Source organism: Miscanthus floridulus, chromosome 15 (genome assembly GCF_019320115.1).
Source record: "Miscanthus floridulus cultivar M001 chromosome 15, ASM1932011v1, whole genome shotgun sequence".
NCBI classification, from domain to species: Eukaryota; Viridiplantae; Streptophyta; class Magnoliopsida; order Poales; family Poaceae; genus Miscanthus; species Miscanthus floridulus.
The window spans coordinates 69,275,989-69,296,341 of record NC_089594.1 but is presented as its reverse complement, the minus strand read 5'-3'; the positions used below and the strand labels follow the sequence as shown (position 1 = coordinate 69,296,341).

General features: G+C 46.2%; 1 protein-coding gene across 1 annotated transcript; it reads right to left on the bottom strand.

Annotated features, from left to right (window-relative positions):
- Positions 1-2,497: 2,497 nt before the first annotated feature.
- LOC136508226 (probable inactive purple acid phosphatase 1) lies at positions 2,498-6,196 on the bottom strand. The gene is made up of 13 exons (XM_066502871.1): positions 6,044-6,196; positions 5,708-5,918; positions 5,525-5,616; positions 5,312-5,378; positions 5,058-5,180; positions 4,838-4,930; positions 4,493-4,622; positions 4,302-4,383; positions 4,066-4,198; positions 3,760-3,965; positions 3,545-3,670; positions 3,149-3,458; positions 2,498-3,007 (listed from the first exon to the last, which is right to left on the bottom strand). Exons 1-13 carry the CDS (start codon positions 6,049-6,051, stop codon positions 2,702-2,704), a joined length of 1,887 nt encoding a protein of 628 aa, XP_066358968.1. The 5' UTR covers positions 6,052-6,196; the 3' UTR covers positions 2,498-2,701.
- Between the last annotated feature and the right edge of the window lie 14,157 nt (positions 6,197-20,353).

The following is a 20,353-nucleotide window of genomic DNA, read 5'->3' as shown; positions in this document are numbered from 1 at the left end:
GAATTGTATTTTCCCACATCATTATTATCCAATTGCATGGTATGAATGTACTCAACTTTTATAATAGGGTTCATGTCCACATCGACTAGTAAGCTTCGATACTACCTATGTACATCCATCCTCCAATATTTTTTTCTCGACCAAGCAAAAGGCTTGCGTGTAAAAATGTTTTGTCCATGTGTAATTGTATGTAAGCTTTCCAAAAAAACAATAAAAAGACTCAGATTTGCACAGAGTTAGTTATAGAATGCGTGGCGGGGAATTTCTGATGCTTGATGCCAAGAGAGGTACATCTGATGCTGATGGGTCCATGTCATTTTGCACAGGGAAAGCATGGCTTTGAAACTTCAACAGGACAACCAATGGGGACTTTTTTCTTGGACATTTTCCCTCATGGAATTTTCCCCCTCCTCATAAAACAAGATTGGGTAAGGCTTTCATTTGGCCCACACAACTATGCTTTGTTGGACATCACGCGGCCATCAAACACTAGCAGGTTCGGAGATGATATCAAACGTAGGTTTGGCACAAACATAGAGACAAAGACCACAGACAACTGAGAACTGACTAGATTGCTGCAGATCAAGTCTCCTCCTTGTTTTTGAGTGATCGGTAGGAAAGCTTCTTCTAGCAATTATATTTACAACCAAAAAAATCCATCGATTTTGTTCAGCCACAGGATCTGTTTGGTTGTTGACGTAGTTTGCCAAACCTAGCATTCGGCAAACTTTGGTTGTCATAGAAAGTGTGACGAGCAAAATTTAAGTCATACTTGTGGCAAAGTTTTGCAAGAAAATAAGTCTATAATATGTGGAATATGGTGCTAAAAACTTATGACACGTCGTATTAATTGTGTGGCAACGGACCAAACAACTTCGAAAAAACTATAGCTTAACTAACCTATGACGTGGCAAGGTACGGTCACAAACCAACTCTAGAACGAAAAGAAGACCAACCTGTGGTCAAGTTGCGCTCACGTATGCTTGCCTCCTTGTCCACCTGAGTTCGAGCCCCACATGCTCACCTTCTTTACATCCTAGGTTCCAGAGGCATCTGCCCTTATTTAAAGAAACGGTAATGCCCCGTTGGAGGGACGCGATGCCCATGGGTCTTTTTTATCTGCTCCTATATCTACTCCTCTTTAGGTACCACAATTTCTTAAAAAAATATCGCTGCAACGTCACGAGTCCATGACTGTGCTCTGCGTGACCACGCTCCGCCACGCCTCCCGCCCGCCTTCCTCTCCGCCGCCACGTCCGGGCACATCCCGCGCTGCTCTGCGACCCGCGCCATGCCCCCATCCACCTCGCCCGTCACAAAAGGAGAGGCAGGGGAGGCCTGCGCCTGCACCCCCATCCAGCACGCCCCGTCGGTAGGAAGGGGAGGCCTGCGCGTTGCGCCATCGGTAGGAAGAGGAGGCCTGCGCGTTGCGCCTGGGTTGTATGCTGGACCGTTATTCTTGACGTCCCCGTAACCCGAGGTTGCTGACTACCAGAGTTCCCCACCAGGTAGGCTGTGGGCGCCGACGACGCTGTGTTTTAAAGTGTTTCAAGCGTTTCAAACTTATATTTCAAGTGTTTTCATCTGGATGTTGCAAAAGTAGATATGTGATTTTTCATATGTTGCAATGACAATATATGCGTGTTTTAAGCCTATGTTCAAAGTGTTGCAGTTGGTTCAGACGCATGTTTCAAATGTTTTCATCTGGATGTTGCATATGCTTGCTATGGCTACACACGCTTGATTCAAGTGTTTTGTTTTCATGTGTTTCAGATGTTTTAGACTTATGTTGCAAAAGTGGATCTGGATGTTGCATATATTGTTATTGCTATACACGCATGTTTTAAGAGCATATTTCATGTTTCAAGTGTTTTTGTTTTCATGTGTTTCAGATGTTTCAGACTTATGTTGCAAAAGTGGATCTGGATGTTGCATATGTTGTTATTACTATACACCCATGTTTTAAGAGCATATTTTAAATGTTTCATCTGTTTCAGTTGTATGTTGCAAATGTTTTTATCTTTATGTTTCAAAAGTAGATTGGGTGTTGTACATGTTGCAATGCGCGCTGATCGCAGGCAGACAATGGCCTGCCACAACCGCCTGGTGCTACTGCCGAGGCGCCGCCGTGGTTTATGTGCGGGCGTTCATGTGCGAGCGCGGGATGGGCACGGCAGGCTTGGTGCTGCTGCTGCCGGGGGCACCACCGTGGTTCACGTGCAAACACAGGCGCGTGGTACCAGACGCTGGCGCGCGATGCAGACAGCGCGCGGGATGCGATGCGGGCAGGCGTCGGGTGCAGGCGCCGAGCTCTGTCCGGACAGCCGCTGCCTTCCGAGCGCGATTTGGCGCGGGGTGAAGGGAGTTGCGTTCGTCAGGCGCGGATGTGGAAGCTGCATCCGGACCAACGCCGCGTTCCGGACATCCGGGCGCTAGTCGTCCGTTAAAGAAAATAAAAAAAAAAACTTGAAAATTTGCAAAGCACTGCACCTCATCCTACTAAAACATATTTTAGCTAAGGGTAGAACAAAAGGCACTCACAGTTTCACCTGCAGGTACAACAAAATAATGCAGGCAGAAAAGAAAACGCCTCATTTATTGCCGCACTAAAAAAACGATGTACAGTAACTGAATTGCTGCTGCCCTGCAAGAAACTGAATGTCCGAATTCCTTGCCTGAAAACCATTGTGATTGTGAGACTTCATGAGGCCAGTGTGGTCCGGGGGCAGTTGTCCACAGAGCAAGCGAGGATGTCCCGGTAGTCGCGCGAGATCGTGAAATGGTCGTACACGTTGCCGTCGCGGCTCTTCTTGTACTCGAACAGCAGGGACGAGTGGTTGAAGGCCGTGAGCTTGACGAACCCGTGGTCGAAGTCAGTAAAGTGGCTCCACTGGATCTTTGAGGCGGTGAATTCAGAAAGGGTGGCTCCTGCACCGCCGACGACGACGTGCGTCGTAGCCTGGAACGGGCCGCTGTAGTGGTCTGACGCGTCCACGACGCATTGACTCTGCAGAAATTGAAAGATTACAGTCAGGCGTATGGGTGTGTGTAACAGGACATGCAAGTTTCAGACAGCAGGAAGTGCAACAAAAACAACTGTGTGCAAACTAGAGGTTGATCTGATTGTAGATGGAAACTGAAGGCACACCTGATAGACTGGGCATGTCCTTTCGTAACTGTGGACGTGTCCATAGAAGGCGAGATCGACCTTGTACTTCTGCCAGAGCTCCTGCAGCGCTTCCCGCCCCATGGGTTCCTCGAACGTGCCCTCTGACTCGTAGTAGGCGCAGGACGAGTAGCCAAGAACACGGTGCGCAAGGAAGATGAGCCATGGCTGCTTCTGCCTGTCAACAGAAGACAGGCATTGCTCGATGAACTTGTACTGCTCGGTCCCGGGCCTCCAGTCCTCTTCCGTGTGAGCAATGCAGAACCTGAACATGCCATAGTCTGTTGCGTACCTGAAGAAGGACCAATGTTCAGTTCGGTCAGTAACAAAGTTAGAAATGGCATCTGAAGAAACTGCTATGGCCTTAACTATAGTTACCAGAATTTTGCACGGTTCTCAGCTGGAGTGTAGAACACGGTTTGGGCAGGGACACCGCATTCTCCACCGGAGTCAAGATTTCCGTAGAATGAACCAGTGCCAGGCCAATCCCTCTCATGGTTACCACTGCAAAAGTTCCTCTTCTTGTAAACAACCGTATACAGGAATACATGGGAGGAACATAAGAAAGTATCGAACTGAGACACTCAACTGACCTTCCAATCATGTATGGCACCGTTGAAGCGATTGGTTCAATCTGTGCAGTGAACTGGTCCCATTGAGACAAGTAGCCATTCGCGTAGCAGATGTCCCCAATGTGGACCACCATGTCGATGTTTTCTATGTCACTGATGATCTGATGAGTAGTGTTTAGTGAACCTGGCTGGAAGTTGTTGAACTCATTTGAGCCATCTGCCTCTGCCTGTAAATAGAAATAGAAAATGCCAGAAGGTTGAGTACATTTGAAAATGAAAAATACCAATTTGTTATTTGAATGAAACTAGGATAGATATGGAAGGAACCTTTCCCATGTCTCCAAATATGATAACTCGTTGCAAAGAATCTTGTCCAGGGTAAGGTGATGCTTTGAAGCTGTATGATTTGCTCCAGACGCGGGTCCCATTCATTAGCCTATGGCCAAGCCTGTAAGTGTACCTGAATTTTTGCAAATGAACATGTTGCTTATTAGCTCACGAAACAGGTTGAACATATGGAAATGTTTAAATAGCCAAATACAAATGCATGACAGAACCCATACGGTGAGTCTGGCCACAAATCCTTCAGGTAGCTAGTATGAATGTAACCAGGATGGCGCCAACCAACAGTTCGCGCTGGTGCCCCTGAGGTTGCACGTTAGAAATTAAAAGACTGATAAATCGGCTAGTAAATCGTGAACTGTCAAGAGCTTCTCGGTTCATCTCTAGGGAGAATAGGAAAATAATAACTTACCACACATGCTATTTCTGTCAAATGTTAATGTTCCAGCTGGAGCAAGAAACCGGCGTCCTCCTTTCTCACCCCATTCAACAAAAGGGACTGCTTCTGTAATATCATAGCCACTTGTCCAGGTGACTGTCATCTGCAAAAACAAAGATAATAGAGTCGCATTCTTAGATTGGTGGTTGTAGTTAATTTATTTCCACAATGTATGTGCTCCTTTGTTTATACAACGTTGAGCTGAGAGCAGAATACTAAAATAATTTCTTGTAAAAAAACATACACATTGCACAATGTTTCGTGTAATCCATGAAACTGAAACTGTTGTCGCAATTATGGAATGTCAAGAAGGCTTACTTCATTCCAAGACTTCCCTTGTGCCAAACGTGGGTACACTGGTGCCTTTGGATTCACAAATGCTACCTTGTTGGAGACAGCAATCAGCTTGGGCTGTTACAGCAGTGGCTTTTGTTCAGATGCAGAACATGAACGAATGCATCTTCAAAAGTTCAGAATTATACTGGAAAGTACAAAGTAGAGAAGTTCAGGAGATGGTAGTAACTTTTTTTTAGCTTACCTTCAAGAGGCCTCCTGAAAAAAGTGCGAACGAGAAATCTTCCCTCTGGTTGATCAACTGAAGCTTCAGATAGCCCTTTCCAGTCTTGTTATAGTCATCATTTTTGAAGTTTGCAAACTGGTACTGCAACGAATGAATGAAGATATGGGGAGAAAAAACAGTCAGGGTTCAAAAATATATGCATTCAGAAAATCTGAAACTTGACATGCTATTGTACACAAAGTCGAGTTAAACAGAACAGGGCACATGCTGACCTTGATAGGTGCAGTGCATAGCACTGGAGGATACTGCCTCTTATTCTCAGGCTCACAGATTGCAGCACTGACAATGCCCAAACAAGAAACATCAGACTGAGAATGTGTGCCCTTTCTTTGCAAAGGGGAATTATGGAGACATTTATCCCCATCTGGTTGAGTGAGTTTGTTGATCTAATCAATTAGCCAGGCAACAATACTGTTAACTGTTACCTGAAATTCGCAGGAGAGAACACGCCGATCCAATCGTCGCTGGATGGGTTGGGATGGAAGAACTCCACATCCACCCATTCACTGTTCTCGCCCTGCAGCGCCACAATCCACAAGTTCCCTAGACTGTCAGTGAACCAGAAATTGACTCCCCAAACAAGAGTGGCGGTGAGGACTGGAGTTGACCTTGAGCCCAAGAAGCAAAGGGGACGCCTTGACGTGCGCCGCATCGTCGACGGCGAGGACCGCCCTCTCGACGGCGATCCTCGACAGCGGCTGCTCCCCGCCGCCGCCTCTGCCAGGGTGCGCCACGGCGCTGACGGCCAGCCATGTGGCGGCCGCCCACAGCAGCAGCGGCGCCCTCATGCTGCCCTGACGAACTCCCAGCTGAGAGAGCCTGAAACAAACAGCAGCTGAACCTAAAATCCCTAACCACTTGTTGTAGCAATCTCCAAAGGGAAAAGAAAAAAGGTAGCGACTTGATGAGGATCAGTGTGCTGGATTGGATTTGCGGATATATACCCAATCATGGAGGAGAGCAGGAGCGGAATATTCCCGGAACCAGAGTGGCGTGCGGAACTGAACACCGCGAATGCAGAGCGCTGGCTGCGTCGCGCACATAAAGCTCGCCCGTCGCCATTGACTCTGTCAGTGTCAGCGTCGGTGTCCAGTCAAGTACCCATGTTGATGTTCAAATTTGCACAATTACAAATATGGACCAGGGGCGCCCGTCGCCGTGGAGAGCTCTGCTGTCGGGAACGAGATCCTCTCAGACTATGTTTGGTTTCTACGTGAGCTTCTAAATGAATATTTGATATATGCACGGAGTATTAAATATAGATTAATTATAAAACTAATTACACAATTTGCAATACGAATCTTTTAAGCCTAATTAGTTTATGATTTGACAACATGGTACTACAGTAAACATGTGCTAATGACAGATTAATTAGGCTTAAAAATTCGTCTCGCAAATTAGTCTCCATCTATGTAATTAGTTTTGTAATTAATCTATATTTAATGCTCCTTATTAATATCTAAACATTTGATGTGACATAAATTTTAGGAGCGACTAAATAATCAAACATCCCCTATCTCCATCGGTTGTTACCTAGATACTAGACGCATTCTGGTGTTCGGGTCATGCACACGAAATAAGTCACGCACCTAAAACATTCCTTTTCCAACTGCGAAGGCAAAAGAAAAGCCCCCGAGCGGACAGTTTCTTTGTTGAGTGCGCGCTGAAAATTTCCGCGGGAGACGGAGGCTATGGTGCGAGCCGGGTGTTGTACCGCGGCTTCGCTCGATGGCGGGGTTATTTTGCTGCCTCGGCTGCGTGAAGGGACTCGAGGTGGCAGCGATGTAGCCGGCATTGGCGCGGGCTCGCTCAATCAACCGTCCGCACAAGGCCGGCGTTGGACAACAGAGTTAATCAGAACACGGGTAATCTGATTTTCTAGCAATTTGCTTGTTCGATGTCACATTTCCTTTTAGGGCTTGTGCGTTTTGCCCAAAATCCGAGTGGATTGGAGAGGATCAAAGGGGATTGAGAGGGATGTTGACTTATAGGGGGGATCAAATCCCTCTCAATCCCCTCCAATCCCTCTCAAGCCCATAATTGGTGCCTAATTTGTCCCTAAATCGACTTGGCTTTAGACCTCGACTGCGGTTGTTTTGGCCATGGCTTGGAGTTACGTCAAAATGTCAATGTTCGGGACAGCCGCAGCATAGTCCAACAACGATGATTTCATAGCCGCGGTGGCCGTCCTCACCCAGACACCACAAAAATGCCCTTGGGGAGGTTCGGTCCCAGGCCACAAGACTTACAAGCTGTGATCGACTTGCAGCAGACTGGCAGCTGAATCAGGACTACTTCGTTGAACGTCCACTTTACAATGAGGAGCATTTCAGAAGGAGGTACAATCTTTGGCCCAGTTTCCATTTCCATGACCCATTGAATTAATTTGAAATAATCATGCATCCTCTTGTAATAACCACCTGAAGTCTGATTCACACCTGCATGTTATGCCACCATGTTATTTGGGCATCAAATGGTCAAAGATTTCTTAAAAGACGTTGCAAACTATTACCAGTAATAGGGTCATTGCTAATATTCAGAAATGCCGAACACACCATCAAGTCCTCCTCTTTGGTGATTGCAGTTCCTCTCCTGGATACGTTTTTCTTCTTTTCGGCCCTCTGTGATTTCAATGATGGAGGGTTCTGAGAGCCATGGTTGTTGTCAATGGAGAACCCTTGACTAGGTTGCCCATTCATAGGTGGGCAGGACATCTGGGAAGAGCCATGCATGTTGAACTAGTGATGAAAAGAACTGTTAATCATCGATGTATTGATATGTAAATAGAACAAACCATCATGCATGGCTGCAATAAACCTGGGGGTTTGGAAGGAACATCCAAAGATTGCAAAGCGACAGAATAACCAAAAAGCTCACGGATCTGCCCCAAAGATTTCTTCAGATTCACCAACGCGACCACTTGTGCCACTAAAAATGTTATCCATCATCCTAATACAAAGAGATTCAATAATGGTGATCCACAACAAGAAGCAGAAGAATATATCAGCACGGATGATGCATTTGGTTCTTCCATCCATAGGCAATTTGGTCCCTATCTAAAACCACCATCAACAATATATATGCCACGGGGAAGTAGTCAACAAGACAAGTCTTCCACTGCATTTAATATTGTTTAGTTTAAGATGGCTCATAGAGTAACACAGACAGTATTTGCCCTATTTAAATCCCAATTGTCTCATATGTCAGCTAATAATCCCACCACAAAATAGAGTTGTGCTATGATAAAATGAAGGCCTAATACAAGAAGTCTAGTCTAGAGTTTATGTTTCACTAAAATGCAACTGAGACCACCCAAATAAAGGTGGACAACGAAATAAAACTAGAATGCAGTACACACAATTGCTAAGTTCATGGTGAAATCATAAGATGAGCACCATTATTCTATTCCCAGATCCAACTGTACTACCACACAGCTCACAATTCAATCCATCTCGGTCATGAGAATCAGATGACGCGAAGAACTTTGCACAGAACACAGAAGAGCAAACATGCAGACAGAGAGACCGCAGTGGTGGCATTGGCATTGCATTACTTACTAGGAAGTTGTGGTCGACGAAAGCCCTAGGCTCCCACGAGATGACCTCGGTCCACTGCGCGCCGCGCTCTCGCAGCCTCTCCCTGCTCACAACCAACCAACAAGCAGCGACAATTCAGGATCAACAGTGAATCAAGCCAAATCTGAACGAGTGACAACAGGTGGGTGAGGAAATGCCGGGGCGGAAACAAAACCAGCTCCTGTCCGCCTAGGAGCTGGCCGGCCAGCGGCAGCTGAAGCGTGGAGTGGCAGCAGCTGCGCCGCTGGGGCAAAGACGCACCGTCATGGGGTGGATTGGCTAGGGCTCCGCAGCGGCCGGCACGAGCACACGGTGGCGGCGAGCGGCGAGCCTGGAGGACGCGGTGGCGGGCGGTGTAAGAAAATTGGACCCTAGGTCCATTTACTTTTGATTTTGGTGTTTGATGACCAACACAACCAAATTGGACTAATGAATTTGCAAGTGATTGTTTTGTAGTTCAATAGGATGCAAGACAGTGACTTGGACAAAGGCGATGTGATGATCCGATGATCAACACCATAAGCAAGACATTAGAAGCACAAGAGAAGACCCAAGATATCAAGTAAAGTCCAAGCACGAAGATAGGAACCAAGCCGGACGCAAGATCGCGAAGATACGAGCTCATAGAGGTGATCGGATGCTGGGCCGGACACTGGAAGGTGATCAACCAGACGCTCCGATTAGTGACTCGACTACAGCAGGTGTCAGTAGCAGCGATCGGACGCTGAATAAGGAAAATGACCGGACGCACCGATGGCACTGTTCATCATCCCAGCAACATATTCAGCATTGACCGGACGCTGGCGACAAATCGATCGGACATAGAACAGCAGCGTCCGATCGAGTACAGATAGGTTCTAGAGCGGCGAAATTGCGATCGGACGTGTCTGGTGGCATGTGACCGGACGCTGGCAGCGTCCTGATCAGTTGATCATGGCTTTAACGGTCGGGACGACCGGACGTGTCTGGTCAAGACGTGATCAGCGTCCGGTCAGTAGCAGAAAAGCGGAATTTCATCCCCAACGGCTACTTTCTCAGTGGGACTTATAAATAGACCCCCCAACTGGCCATTTGATGGTAGTGAAGTTGAGAAAACATATCAAGGGTGTTGACACACTATTTTAGTGATCTCCACTTGCATAGTGCTTAGTGATTCATTAGGTGATTAGCGTAGGTGCTTTGCGAAGTGCTTAGGTTAATTAGACCACCGCTTATGCACTTGCTCTAGGCTTAGGCCTAGTGTTTAGTGAGGTTTGCATACCTCTTACCACTCGGTGCTTGCGTGCACCATTCTTATACATCGGAGGGGCTTGTAGTCTTGCAAGATCACACCAACCGTGGTTGTGTTATGGCTGCCGCCGTGTACCGAGGGAACAAGGCCCATGGCATTTTGGCCGGAAGCTTGATAGTGAAGACGGCGGGGAGCATCCGAGAGAGGCTTGCCGGAAGGCACGTTGGAGACCCACTTGCGCGTGGGGAAGGCCCGAGGCTATCCACAGAGTTACCCGACCAGGAGCTTGACCCTTGCGAGGGATTCCTTGCGAGGGACTCCAACGAGGACTAGGGGGAAGCTTGCGCGCTTCTCGATACCTCGGTAAAAATACCAGAGTCATCGATAAGAGTTTGCATCTCTACCTTGCTCTTTAGCTTCCGCATTTACATTGATTACATTACTTCTTTTGCGGTAGAGGTAGCAACACACTAGCAAAACCGTAGTTGCACATTTAGATAGTTTATCTTTTGCATAGGTTTTGCTAAGGGTAGAAAACGAGGCCATAGTTTAGAGTTAGAATTTTAAGTTGCCTAATTCACCCCCTCTCTTAGGCGTCACGGTCCCCTACAAGTGGTATCAGAGCTAGTTGGCTCAATTTGGATCTTTGGCTTAACCGCCGTTGAGCCGACGCTATTAAGAGTGGTTAGGATGGATACCTCTAGGCCTCCACACTTTGAGGGCACTAACTTCCCCTACTATAAAGTTAGAATGACTTGTTACCTTGAGACGGTAGATTTAGGTGTTTGGAGAGTCACTCATGATGGGATGAAACCCATTAAGAATCCCGGTAAACCCACAAAGAGTGAAGAAAGAGAAATTCATTTCAATGCTAGAGCTAAAAATTGCTTGTTCGAATCTTTTAGCATGTATATTTTTAACCAAGTGTTCACTTTAAATACGGTACATGAAATTTGGTCAAAACTACAAGAGCTCCATGACGGCACAAGTAGTGTCTATGAGCGAAAATATTGCCAGCTCAACAAAGTTATGATTCTTTTGAAATAAATGATGATGAGCTTGTTCATGATATGTATTCTCGTTTGAATCTAATAATCAATGAGCTCAATTCTATAGGATTAACAAAGCTAGGTGATGCGGATATTGTGAGAAAGATCATCTTCGTGCTACCACAAAAGAAATATGCAAGCATCATCACCATCCTTCACAACATGGAGGACTTGAGCACCATGACCCCGGCCATAGTCATTGCCAAAATAGTGGCATTTGAAATGGCACGCAAGATGGGTCAAGAAGAAGTCTCTTCATCAAGCAAAGACAAAGCTCTCGCATGTAGTGAGAAAAAGAAGATGAAGGGCAAGCAAGTTGAGACAAGCTCAAGTTCAAGATCCTCAAGTGAAGAAGAAGAAGAAGAGGATGATGATGATGATGATTCAAGTGATGATGATCAATCTTCCTCCTCCACCTCCGACCTTGATGAAGAATCAATCAAACTTATTAACAAGGTGGAGAGGATGATCCAAAGGTGTCAAGGGTGTGCCCATCCAAATTCAAGATCTCATTTTCACCAATCAAAGAAATGAGTAAAGAAAGAAATGATACTATGGATGCAGCGAGTTGGGGCACTTTGTGGAAGTTTGTTTAAACAAGCCCACACCCAAGACAAAGAAGAAGGCATGCAAGAACAAAGGTCTCACATCAATAAGGTCATGGGATGATTCTTTAAGTGAAGAAGAACACCATCACAAGAGGCGAGGCCGCAAGCACTCATCATCAAGCTCTTCTCGTGTGTGCCTTATGGCACGAGGTAACGAAAGTTCATCCTCTAGTGAGAGTGATAGTGATGATGAAATGCCTTCTTATCATGAAATTGTGCAATAAAATCTTAATTATGCTAAAGTTTCCACTAGTCAACAAAAAAATCTCGAAAAATTAAAAGAAAAGCTAGATAGTTCACAAGAAGCATATAAAACTTTGCTTGAACAATATGAGTCATTTGCTAATCTTAATGTTGAACTATCTACTAAAATTGAGCAACTTGAGGCTAGTGCAACAACAAATACTTGCACAATCAATGATGAGCAACTTGTAAAGAAAAATGAAAAATTAAAAGAAAAGTTAGCTAGCTCACAAGATGCTTATAAAAGTTTGCTTGCTAAAATGAAAACCATGTGCAAACATTATGATGGGCTAACTAATAAAGTTGCTAATCTTGAAGCCATTGGTACAACCCCCACCAAGGCATCTAAAAAGAAAAGTTCTATCTTTGACAAACCTAAAAAGGATGCCTCTACTTCTTGCAATAACTTATTTTTAGACTCACCTTTGTGCAGCCAAGTTTATGTTGAGAAAGTTGTTATAGATATATGCACACAAGAGGTTGCAAAGGAGAATGAGCAACTCAAGCAAGAAGTGGCTCGCCTCACCAAGAACTTGACTCAAGTGAAAGGCAAGAAGGAGCAAGCCCAACTTCATCAAGATAACACCGTCAAGGGAGTGAAGAAGCTTGATGAAGGACAAACTGTGGTTTGCTACGTGTGCCACAAGAAAGGTCACAAGTCCTATGAGTGCAAGGTGAAGAATGGGGGAGGAGCAAAGAAGGAAGAGAAAAAGCAAACAAGCAAGCTCTCCAACACCCACACCAACAAGGTGGACAAAAAGGTCTCCACACCTTATCTCTTGAAGAAGAAGAAAAATGACAAGGTGGTGGCCATCAAGGTGAACAAGCAAGCCAATAATGGGGTCAAACGCTTTTGGGTGCCAAAGGAAATCATTTCCAACATGAAGAGCACCAAGAAGGTTTAAATCCCGAAAGGGAAGTGAGAGGTCCAATGGACTTTGGAAAATTTGGAGACTTGGCAAAGTATGGATGCATTTCATGGGGTGCATCATGATGGACAAGATCATTGTCAAGTGGGTTAGTGAATACTAGGGACCCAAATTCTCCTTCCCATGTTAGGTAACTAGATTCAATTTGCTTCAAGTGGTACTAGATTTAATTTCCTACAAGTGGCACCTTTAAGCATATAGTTACTCTTCATGCCTAAGTTTGCATTTACATGCTTATATCTTTGTCATGCATACACTAGGTATATCTTATGGTAGGCTTGCTCGGTTTCATTCTTAACCCTTGGAGCAAATCTATATGGTTTAAAATTGTTTAGGAGCACGACACATAGCTTGTCTTTTGATTGTTCATCTAATATGTGCCAAAGTCTAAATTGTAGATAATTTCTCCCGAATATCGCTTTCGAAAAAGACTCTCACACTCATGTGATGTCATCTTTCAAAGTGGTATTTTTTTATTCTAAAATCAATGTGCATGTTTCCTACAAGTATTCCATACTTGTGTGCACAAATTTAGGGGGAGGTTACTCTACAAGTTGGATGCTTTGAGACTAACACTTTTTCAAGCTTATCATGTAAGTAGTAGTCTCATTGCAAGGAAAATAGAGTCCCCGGAGTTAAGCATCATACTTCAAATATCCACCACCTATTGCAAGTGGTAGAAATCAAATTGGTTTCCACATGTGGTATTTCTAAACCGATATCATCATGTTGTTTTCATTTTGATATTTATATGCTTTCTCCATGTATTATATAGATTAAATTTCCTTGAGCAATAATTTGCCAATCATGCATATGCTTTGCCTTCCACCATATGTGTGCATAAATTTAGGGAGAGCTTAGTCTATATAATGTGAGAGTCAAATTTTGTGACCTTTTTCACTCTACATACAAAGGATCACAAAGTTTGACCCTCCCTTGTGCTACTAATGTCTTCCTTTTCGATGTTTGAGTCCAAAAGGGGAGAGTTTAGAGGACCAAAAGCAAGCATTAATTTGTAGGACCAAAAGCTAGATCATAATAATTTACAAGTGGTAATGGTCTACAAGTGGTAATGGTCCGAGAAAGGGAGGATAGTAAATTATGGATTAGCATATGTAATGGGGAGCATTTGTACGATCAAAAGCAAGGCTTAAATCCATAATACCACATAGGGACATTTGCAAGGGCAAGATGGTAAGAAAAGTTTTCAAGTGGTATATTTTAGTCTTACAAGTAGTATTTTTTAGCATCATATAACCTTGCCCCTTGCAGTGCATCCTAGCAAGTAGATAGGTTTTAAATTCCAAATTTTTATTATTTGCTTGCTTTCGTTGTGTTGTCATCAATCACCAAAACGGGGGAGATTGTAAGGAAAATGGACGATTGTTTTGTAGTTCAATAGGGTGCAAGACGTGACTTGAACAAAGGCGACGTGATGATCCGATGATCAACACCATAAGCAAGACCTTAGAAGCACAAGAGAAGACCCAAGATATCAAGCAAAGTCCAAGCACAAAGATAGGAACCAAGCCGAACGCAAGATCGCGAAGCTACGAGCTCATAGAGGTCACCGGACGCTGAAAGGTGATCGACAGGATGCTCCAATTAGTGACTCGGCTACAGCAGGCGTTAGCAACAGCGATCGGACGCTGAACAACGAAAATGACTGGACGCATCGATGACATTGTTCATCATCTCGACAACACATTCAGCATTGACTGGACGCTGGCGGTAAATCGACCGGACGTAGAACAACAGTGTTCGATCGAGTACAGAGAGGTTCCAGAGCAGCGAAATTGCGACCAGACGCGTCCGGTGGCATGTGACCGAACGCTGGCAGTGTCCGATCAGTTGATCGCGGCTCTAACGGTCGAGACGACCGGACGCGTCCGATCAGGACGTGATCAGTGTCCGATCAGTAGCAGAAAAATAGGATTTTGTCCCCAACGGCTATTTTCTCAGTGGGGCTTATAAATAGACCCCCAACCGGTCATTTGACGGTAGTGGAGCTGAGGAAACATACCAACGGTGTTGACACACCATTTTAGTGATCCCCACTTGCATAGTGCTTAGTGATTCATTAGGTGATTAGCGTAGGTGCTTTGTGAAGTGCTTAGGTTGATTAGACCACCGCTTATGCGCTTGCTCTAGGTTTAGGCCTAGTGTTTAGTGAGGTTTGCATACCTCATACCATTTGGTGCTTGTGTGCACCATTCTTGTACATCGGAGGGGCTTGTAGTCTTGCGAGATCACACCAATCGAGGTTGTGGTGTGGCCGCCACCGTGTACCGGAAGGAACAAGGCCCGTGGTGTTTCGGCCGAAAGCTTGATAGTGAAGACGGCAGGGAGCATCCGAGAGAGGCTTGCCGGATGGCATGTCGGAAGGCCCAAGGCTATCCACGGAGTTACCTGACTGGGAGCTTGGCCCTTGCGAGGGATTCCTTGCGAGGGGCTCCAACGAGGACTAGGGGGAAGCTTGCGCGCTTCTCGATACCTCGGTAAAAATACTAGAGTCGTCGACAAGAGTTTGCATATCTCTACCTTGTTCTTTAGCTTCCACATTTACATTGATTACATTACTCCTTTTACGGTAGAGATAGCAACACACTAGCAAAATTGTAGTTGCATATTTAGATAGTTTATCTTTTACATAGGTTTTGCTAAGGGTTTATCTTTTACATAGGTTTTGCTAAGGGTAGAAAACGAGGCCATAGTTTAGAGTTAGAATTTTAAGTTGCCTAATTCACCCTCTCTTAGGCGTCACGGTCCTCTACAGGCGGGCTGTCCAGGGATCATCCATACCTACGAAGCCTAGCTCAGTGCAGATCTCAGCGACAGTGACTCATCGGTTGCGCTTTCCTCTTCTTTCCCCTCCCTCAAAACGGTTGTGCAGGCGCGACAGAGATATGGGTCGAGAAGAGAGATGGACACTTGTTTGGGTTCCCACTGGACACCAACCCAAATTGGGTCTTTGGTTTGCCTACTTCGTTGGACCGTGTTTTTCACCTATATAAACCAACGTGAACAAGGCATATTTAGGTTTGGGTGCCGTAATGGCTAGGTTGTTGAGACCATCTAACATACTCGTTTCTACATAGGATGGATGTCCAAGCTTCCTGCACTGTTGCTGCACCATCCGACGGTGGCATCCAACAAACAAAGGAAATACATGACTATTCTATCCATCGGCCCACTATCACGCGGCCCTTGTTCGGCCCATTCGCACGCAGCTACGCAGAAAGCTAGCGCGCAGGTGGACAGAAAACTAGCGGGAGATCGTGGACGCCGCGGAAAAAAAAGGTAGTTTCAGCCGGCGAGTTCGTCCAAGGAGGTCGATCCATCAACGGCGATGGATTTTTGCACTCCCTTTTCACCTGCATAAGTTCCGTGGACTAGCTCTGCTTTGCAGTGTCATGAATGGATATTTGGATTTGATTGATCTGTCTTCATCAGATTGTTCTGAGCTTTGTTGAAGCCTCTCCCTTTCCCAAGAAAGATGTAGCTTAGGTCTGCAATTAAAATGGAATCGAAAGGTCCTGAAGTGGAAGGAAATAGGTGTGTAAGTCAATCTCATGTCTTTTCTTTTGTCAATATGTGCCATAACATGTAACTTTTTATTGTGGCATGATTTTTTTAACTTTCTGGTCTTTTTTCCCTTAACAAAGAGAGTTGATGATCGCTCTTTCATGAATATGCACTAATCTCACGGCCGCTCTTTTATGAATATGCACTATTCTCATGTTTTTGAATGAATATGAACCAACCTCTGCTTTTCTATTTCGTACAGAGAGAGCTTGATGGCTAATTTTGTACCTCATGTTGGCATGGAATTTAGAACTTCGGATGAAGCTTGGGCATTTTGGCTCGATAAGAAGCACAAGGCTAGAAAAAAGAGAGAAAACAAAGCTACATCTCAGTTTGGCGAAGGGGGTAATAATGATGTTGTACATGGACAAGAGACAGTTAGTGGTGGAGCATAAGCACATGAGGGATTATGTCCATTGTTTCCTGAACCCTCTAATTCAAGTGGTGCACAAGCACAAGCACAAGGTGCATCCTGACCATTTTTCCTGAAGCTTCAAGTTCAGGTGGTACACAAGCACAAGCACAAGCACACAAGTTAGCTTCACTCAAATGTTGACAATAATATGCTCATATAGCTATTTTACAACTCTTGAGATAATATTTCTTTTTTAAAAGAACTTACTTCTTCACTTAATTTACATGGACCAATGACCAATGACCTCCTGTCTAGATTCTGGCGATATTGTTATGAAGAGCTATTAGTATTTTGAAGTATCAGAACTATATGCAACATAGAGGATGCTCCCAAGTGGATATAGATGTTCGGATTTCTTTTGCCACAAATCAGTTATCTGGTGCTAGATGCTATGCTCCTAGGTGGATAAAATCAGTTGTTTGTTGCCATTTTGTAAGTATCTTAGAAGCAAAAACTCTAGTTCTGTACAATATAATTTAGCTTTCAATTGCTATGTTGGAGATGAGCATTCTAGTACCATTGGTACATATTCTGCCATTCAGAGTTCTCAAATCAAAACAATCATCACGACAGCACTGAAATATCAAATTCACAATAATTATACTCTCAAATTGGCAAGAATTATCCAATCATCACAAATAAGATTGAGCCACAATCTCAACTCACATCAGTTACAAAGTTATAATTCAACACTACTACTTGTCTACTGCTAGTCTGAACTTTGGAGACAGCTGCGCTACACGCGGGAGAGCGCGAGCACGAGCTAAGGATAGGACGGTGGAGGCGGGCGGTGGAGGAGAGCACTTTCCCGGTGACCTGCTTGCCTGCTCCAGTGTCGAGGGAGGCCGCGAGCAGTGGCAGCGGCAACAGCAACCGCCGGCCGGTGGCCATCTTCGCGGGCTTCAACGGCGACGAGTGCCTGGAACACTTCGTTCCTTTGTAGAGAATGAGGGCGGTGGAGGAGAGAACTTGCCCAGGGACATGCTTGCCTACTCCAGCGCCGGGGGAGGCCTCGAGCAGGGAGGAGCAGCAGCTAGCCAAGGCCATCTTCATGGGCGCGGCGGCGGCGGTGGCAAGTGCCTGGAGCACTTTGTATCTTTTTCCACTTTTGTTTTGTGTTTTCTAAATGTGGGTCGTGTCGAGTAGGCCAAGGCAAGAATTGGATGGCTTCCTTGCATATTTCTGCTGCGCCGTCGGATGCCCAATGAACATCATCGGGCATAGGTACGTCCCTCTGCTGTAGTTCGCAACATGTTAGAGCATCTCCAAGAGTTTCTAAAACACTCTCCTAATCTAAATTTTTTAGCAAAATTAAGAAAAATAGGTGTCCAACAGTTTCTAAAATCAACTCCTAATCTTTTAGCACTTTTAAAAACTGAGTCCTTTGCGCGTAAAGATACGCGCAGTTGCGCTCGCGCGGATCCTGCCGCGACCAGGTGAACCGTGCGTACGTGCCGGCGTGCCGCCCTTCTCGCTGACTCAGTCGAGGAAGAACCCCTCGCCGAACCCCAGCAGCCGCGCCATGGCCATGAGCACGCGCTTCGCCACCTGCTCGGCATGCTCGCTGCCCCAGGGCGTACTCGTGCAGGAGCCTCCCGAGCACCGACCGGAGCTTGCCGGCCTCCTCGACGTCGCCGGGGTCGGCAAGACTGCACGTCCACGGTGGGGATGGCTCATCGACTCACCGTACGCCGACGGCGGCCTGATCGACTTCAAGAAGACGGACCGCGACTGCGGCAGGGGCTTCCAGCTCCTCATACGCCGCGGCGGGCACGAACAACAGCGGGCAACAACCCCGCGGGCAGCGGGTCCTACTCGTACGAGGCCATACGGAGGCACTGCAAGGCGGAGGCACCGGCAACGCTGCTGCTGAGCCTGGTCGGCCGGAGTAGTAGTAGTACTAGTTTGATTTATTTGGTTCGGTAGGCCGTCGCGGCTGCCGGATCGATTAGTTGGTTGATTTTATTAACCTAATTATAATTGTTGAGGCACTGCGAGACGGATGCAGGCATAGTCGTCGTCGTCGTAGGGGTCTAGGGGATAGGGGATGGAAGGCCGGCCGCGCCGATTGGCATGGACGAGGTCAGACTCAGACCTCGCCGGCGGCAGCTTCTCGTAGCTTGTGGTGCCAAATTTAGATTTTTTTAAATTGAATTATTAGAAACTCTTGGAGATAACCTTTATGATTCCTCCTAATATCATTTTAGGAGTTGTAAAAGTACATGTTTTTAGGAAGAAAATATAGGATACTGTTGGAGATGCTCTTAGAGGATTTGCTTTACCCTAATCTAAAGAAAACTCTACGAAACGACATAATAATAATACCACATTGCTTTTCTAACAAGATAAGACCACCCCTACCCCTATAACATAGGGGGTACATGGCCAATCAAGATATTCAACATCCAATCAATCTTTTTACATTTATTATTACTATTACATTATATATAATCCTTTTTCTAACCATATGCTATTGTTCATCTCTTGATCCGATGATCAAGGATGGTGCCCTAGGCCGGCTAGCCGGGGCAACCTACCACGATGGAGTTCCTCCCGGATGAGAACTTCTACGGTTCCTTTGCTAGTTTGCTAAACTAGCCATTCTTCGCCATGTATTGGCGGTTTGCCTGTAAACCTCTCCTTTCCTCACCACGTTAGTGTGATCCCCCTCCACGTTCTTGTTCCATGGCGACCCGGATGATATAGGCCTAGCCGGTGTGTGACTAATCTCTGCGTCAACACGTCCTTTTTAATTCCTTTTGGATTCTATACATACTTTTAATCCCTTTTACTCTATCTTTCACACATAAACGTTCTCTACCTATGTCGCAGAAGGTCAGCAAACCTAGGCTCAAACCTTACCTCCCTTCAGCCTAATCTCTTGCGTTTCTGTTCCACATGTCAGACAAGAGAAATACTCTTTATGGTACTAAATTATTATCGCGATGGACCGTGCCACCGCCGTCGTCGGCGATCCCACCGTCGACGTCGCCGATCCTCTTCCAGCTTTCGCCGCTCGCGATGGACCGTGCAACCGTCGTCGTCGGCGATCCCACCGTCGACGTCGCCGATCCTCTTCCCACCGTCGATGTCGCCGAGCTGGCTGATCCCGCTGCTTCTCCCAACGTCGTCGCCAGCAGCAGTGCGCGGGCCCCCACCACCGTTGTCGCGGCTCTCTCCCCCACCGCCGTCGTCGCAGATCTCTCCCCCAGCGCCGCCGTCGATCCAGCAGCTCTCTCCCCCACCGTCGTCGTCGATCCAGCAGCTCTCTTTGGGCTTCTGGGCTACGATGCAGCTATCGTCATCGGCCTCGTCACGGAGCTGGGACGCGTCGCCCTGGAACACCCTGCTGTTGACAGTGACTGTTGTGCTGCTCCCGGTGGCGCTTATGGCCGCTCTGAAGAAGCGCCTCTACCTCAGCTCTCTACGCCAAGCTGGCACCGGTCTGCTCGTCGTCGCCATCTCGACGCGATTTGGACGCTGGGGGTGACCGGCATCTGGATGGGCTTCTGGGCAGTAGCTGAAGATCCGCTGGTTTAGGGGGAGCAGCTGAAGAAGATTCACCGGTTGGTTTAGTCTGAACAAGAATTCGATGGTGTGTAGGGGTGTTTATTAGTCT

Coding starts and splice junctions, on each gene's coding strand:
- LOC136508226 (XM_066502871.1), bottom strand. Junction 4,384..4,492: donor TGACAGAAATAGCATGTGTG/GTAAGTTATTAT, acceptor GTGCAACCTCAG/GGGCACCAGCGCGAACTGTT. Junction 3,008..3,148: donor GGACATGCCCAGTCTATCAG/GTGTGCCTTCAG, acceptor CAATTTCTGCAG/AGTCAATGCGTCGTGGACGC.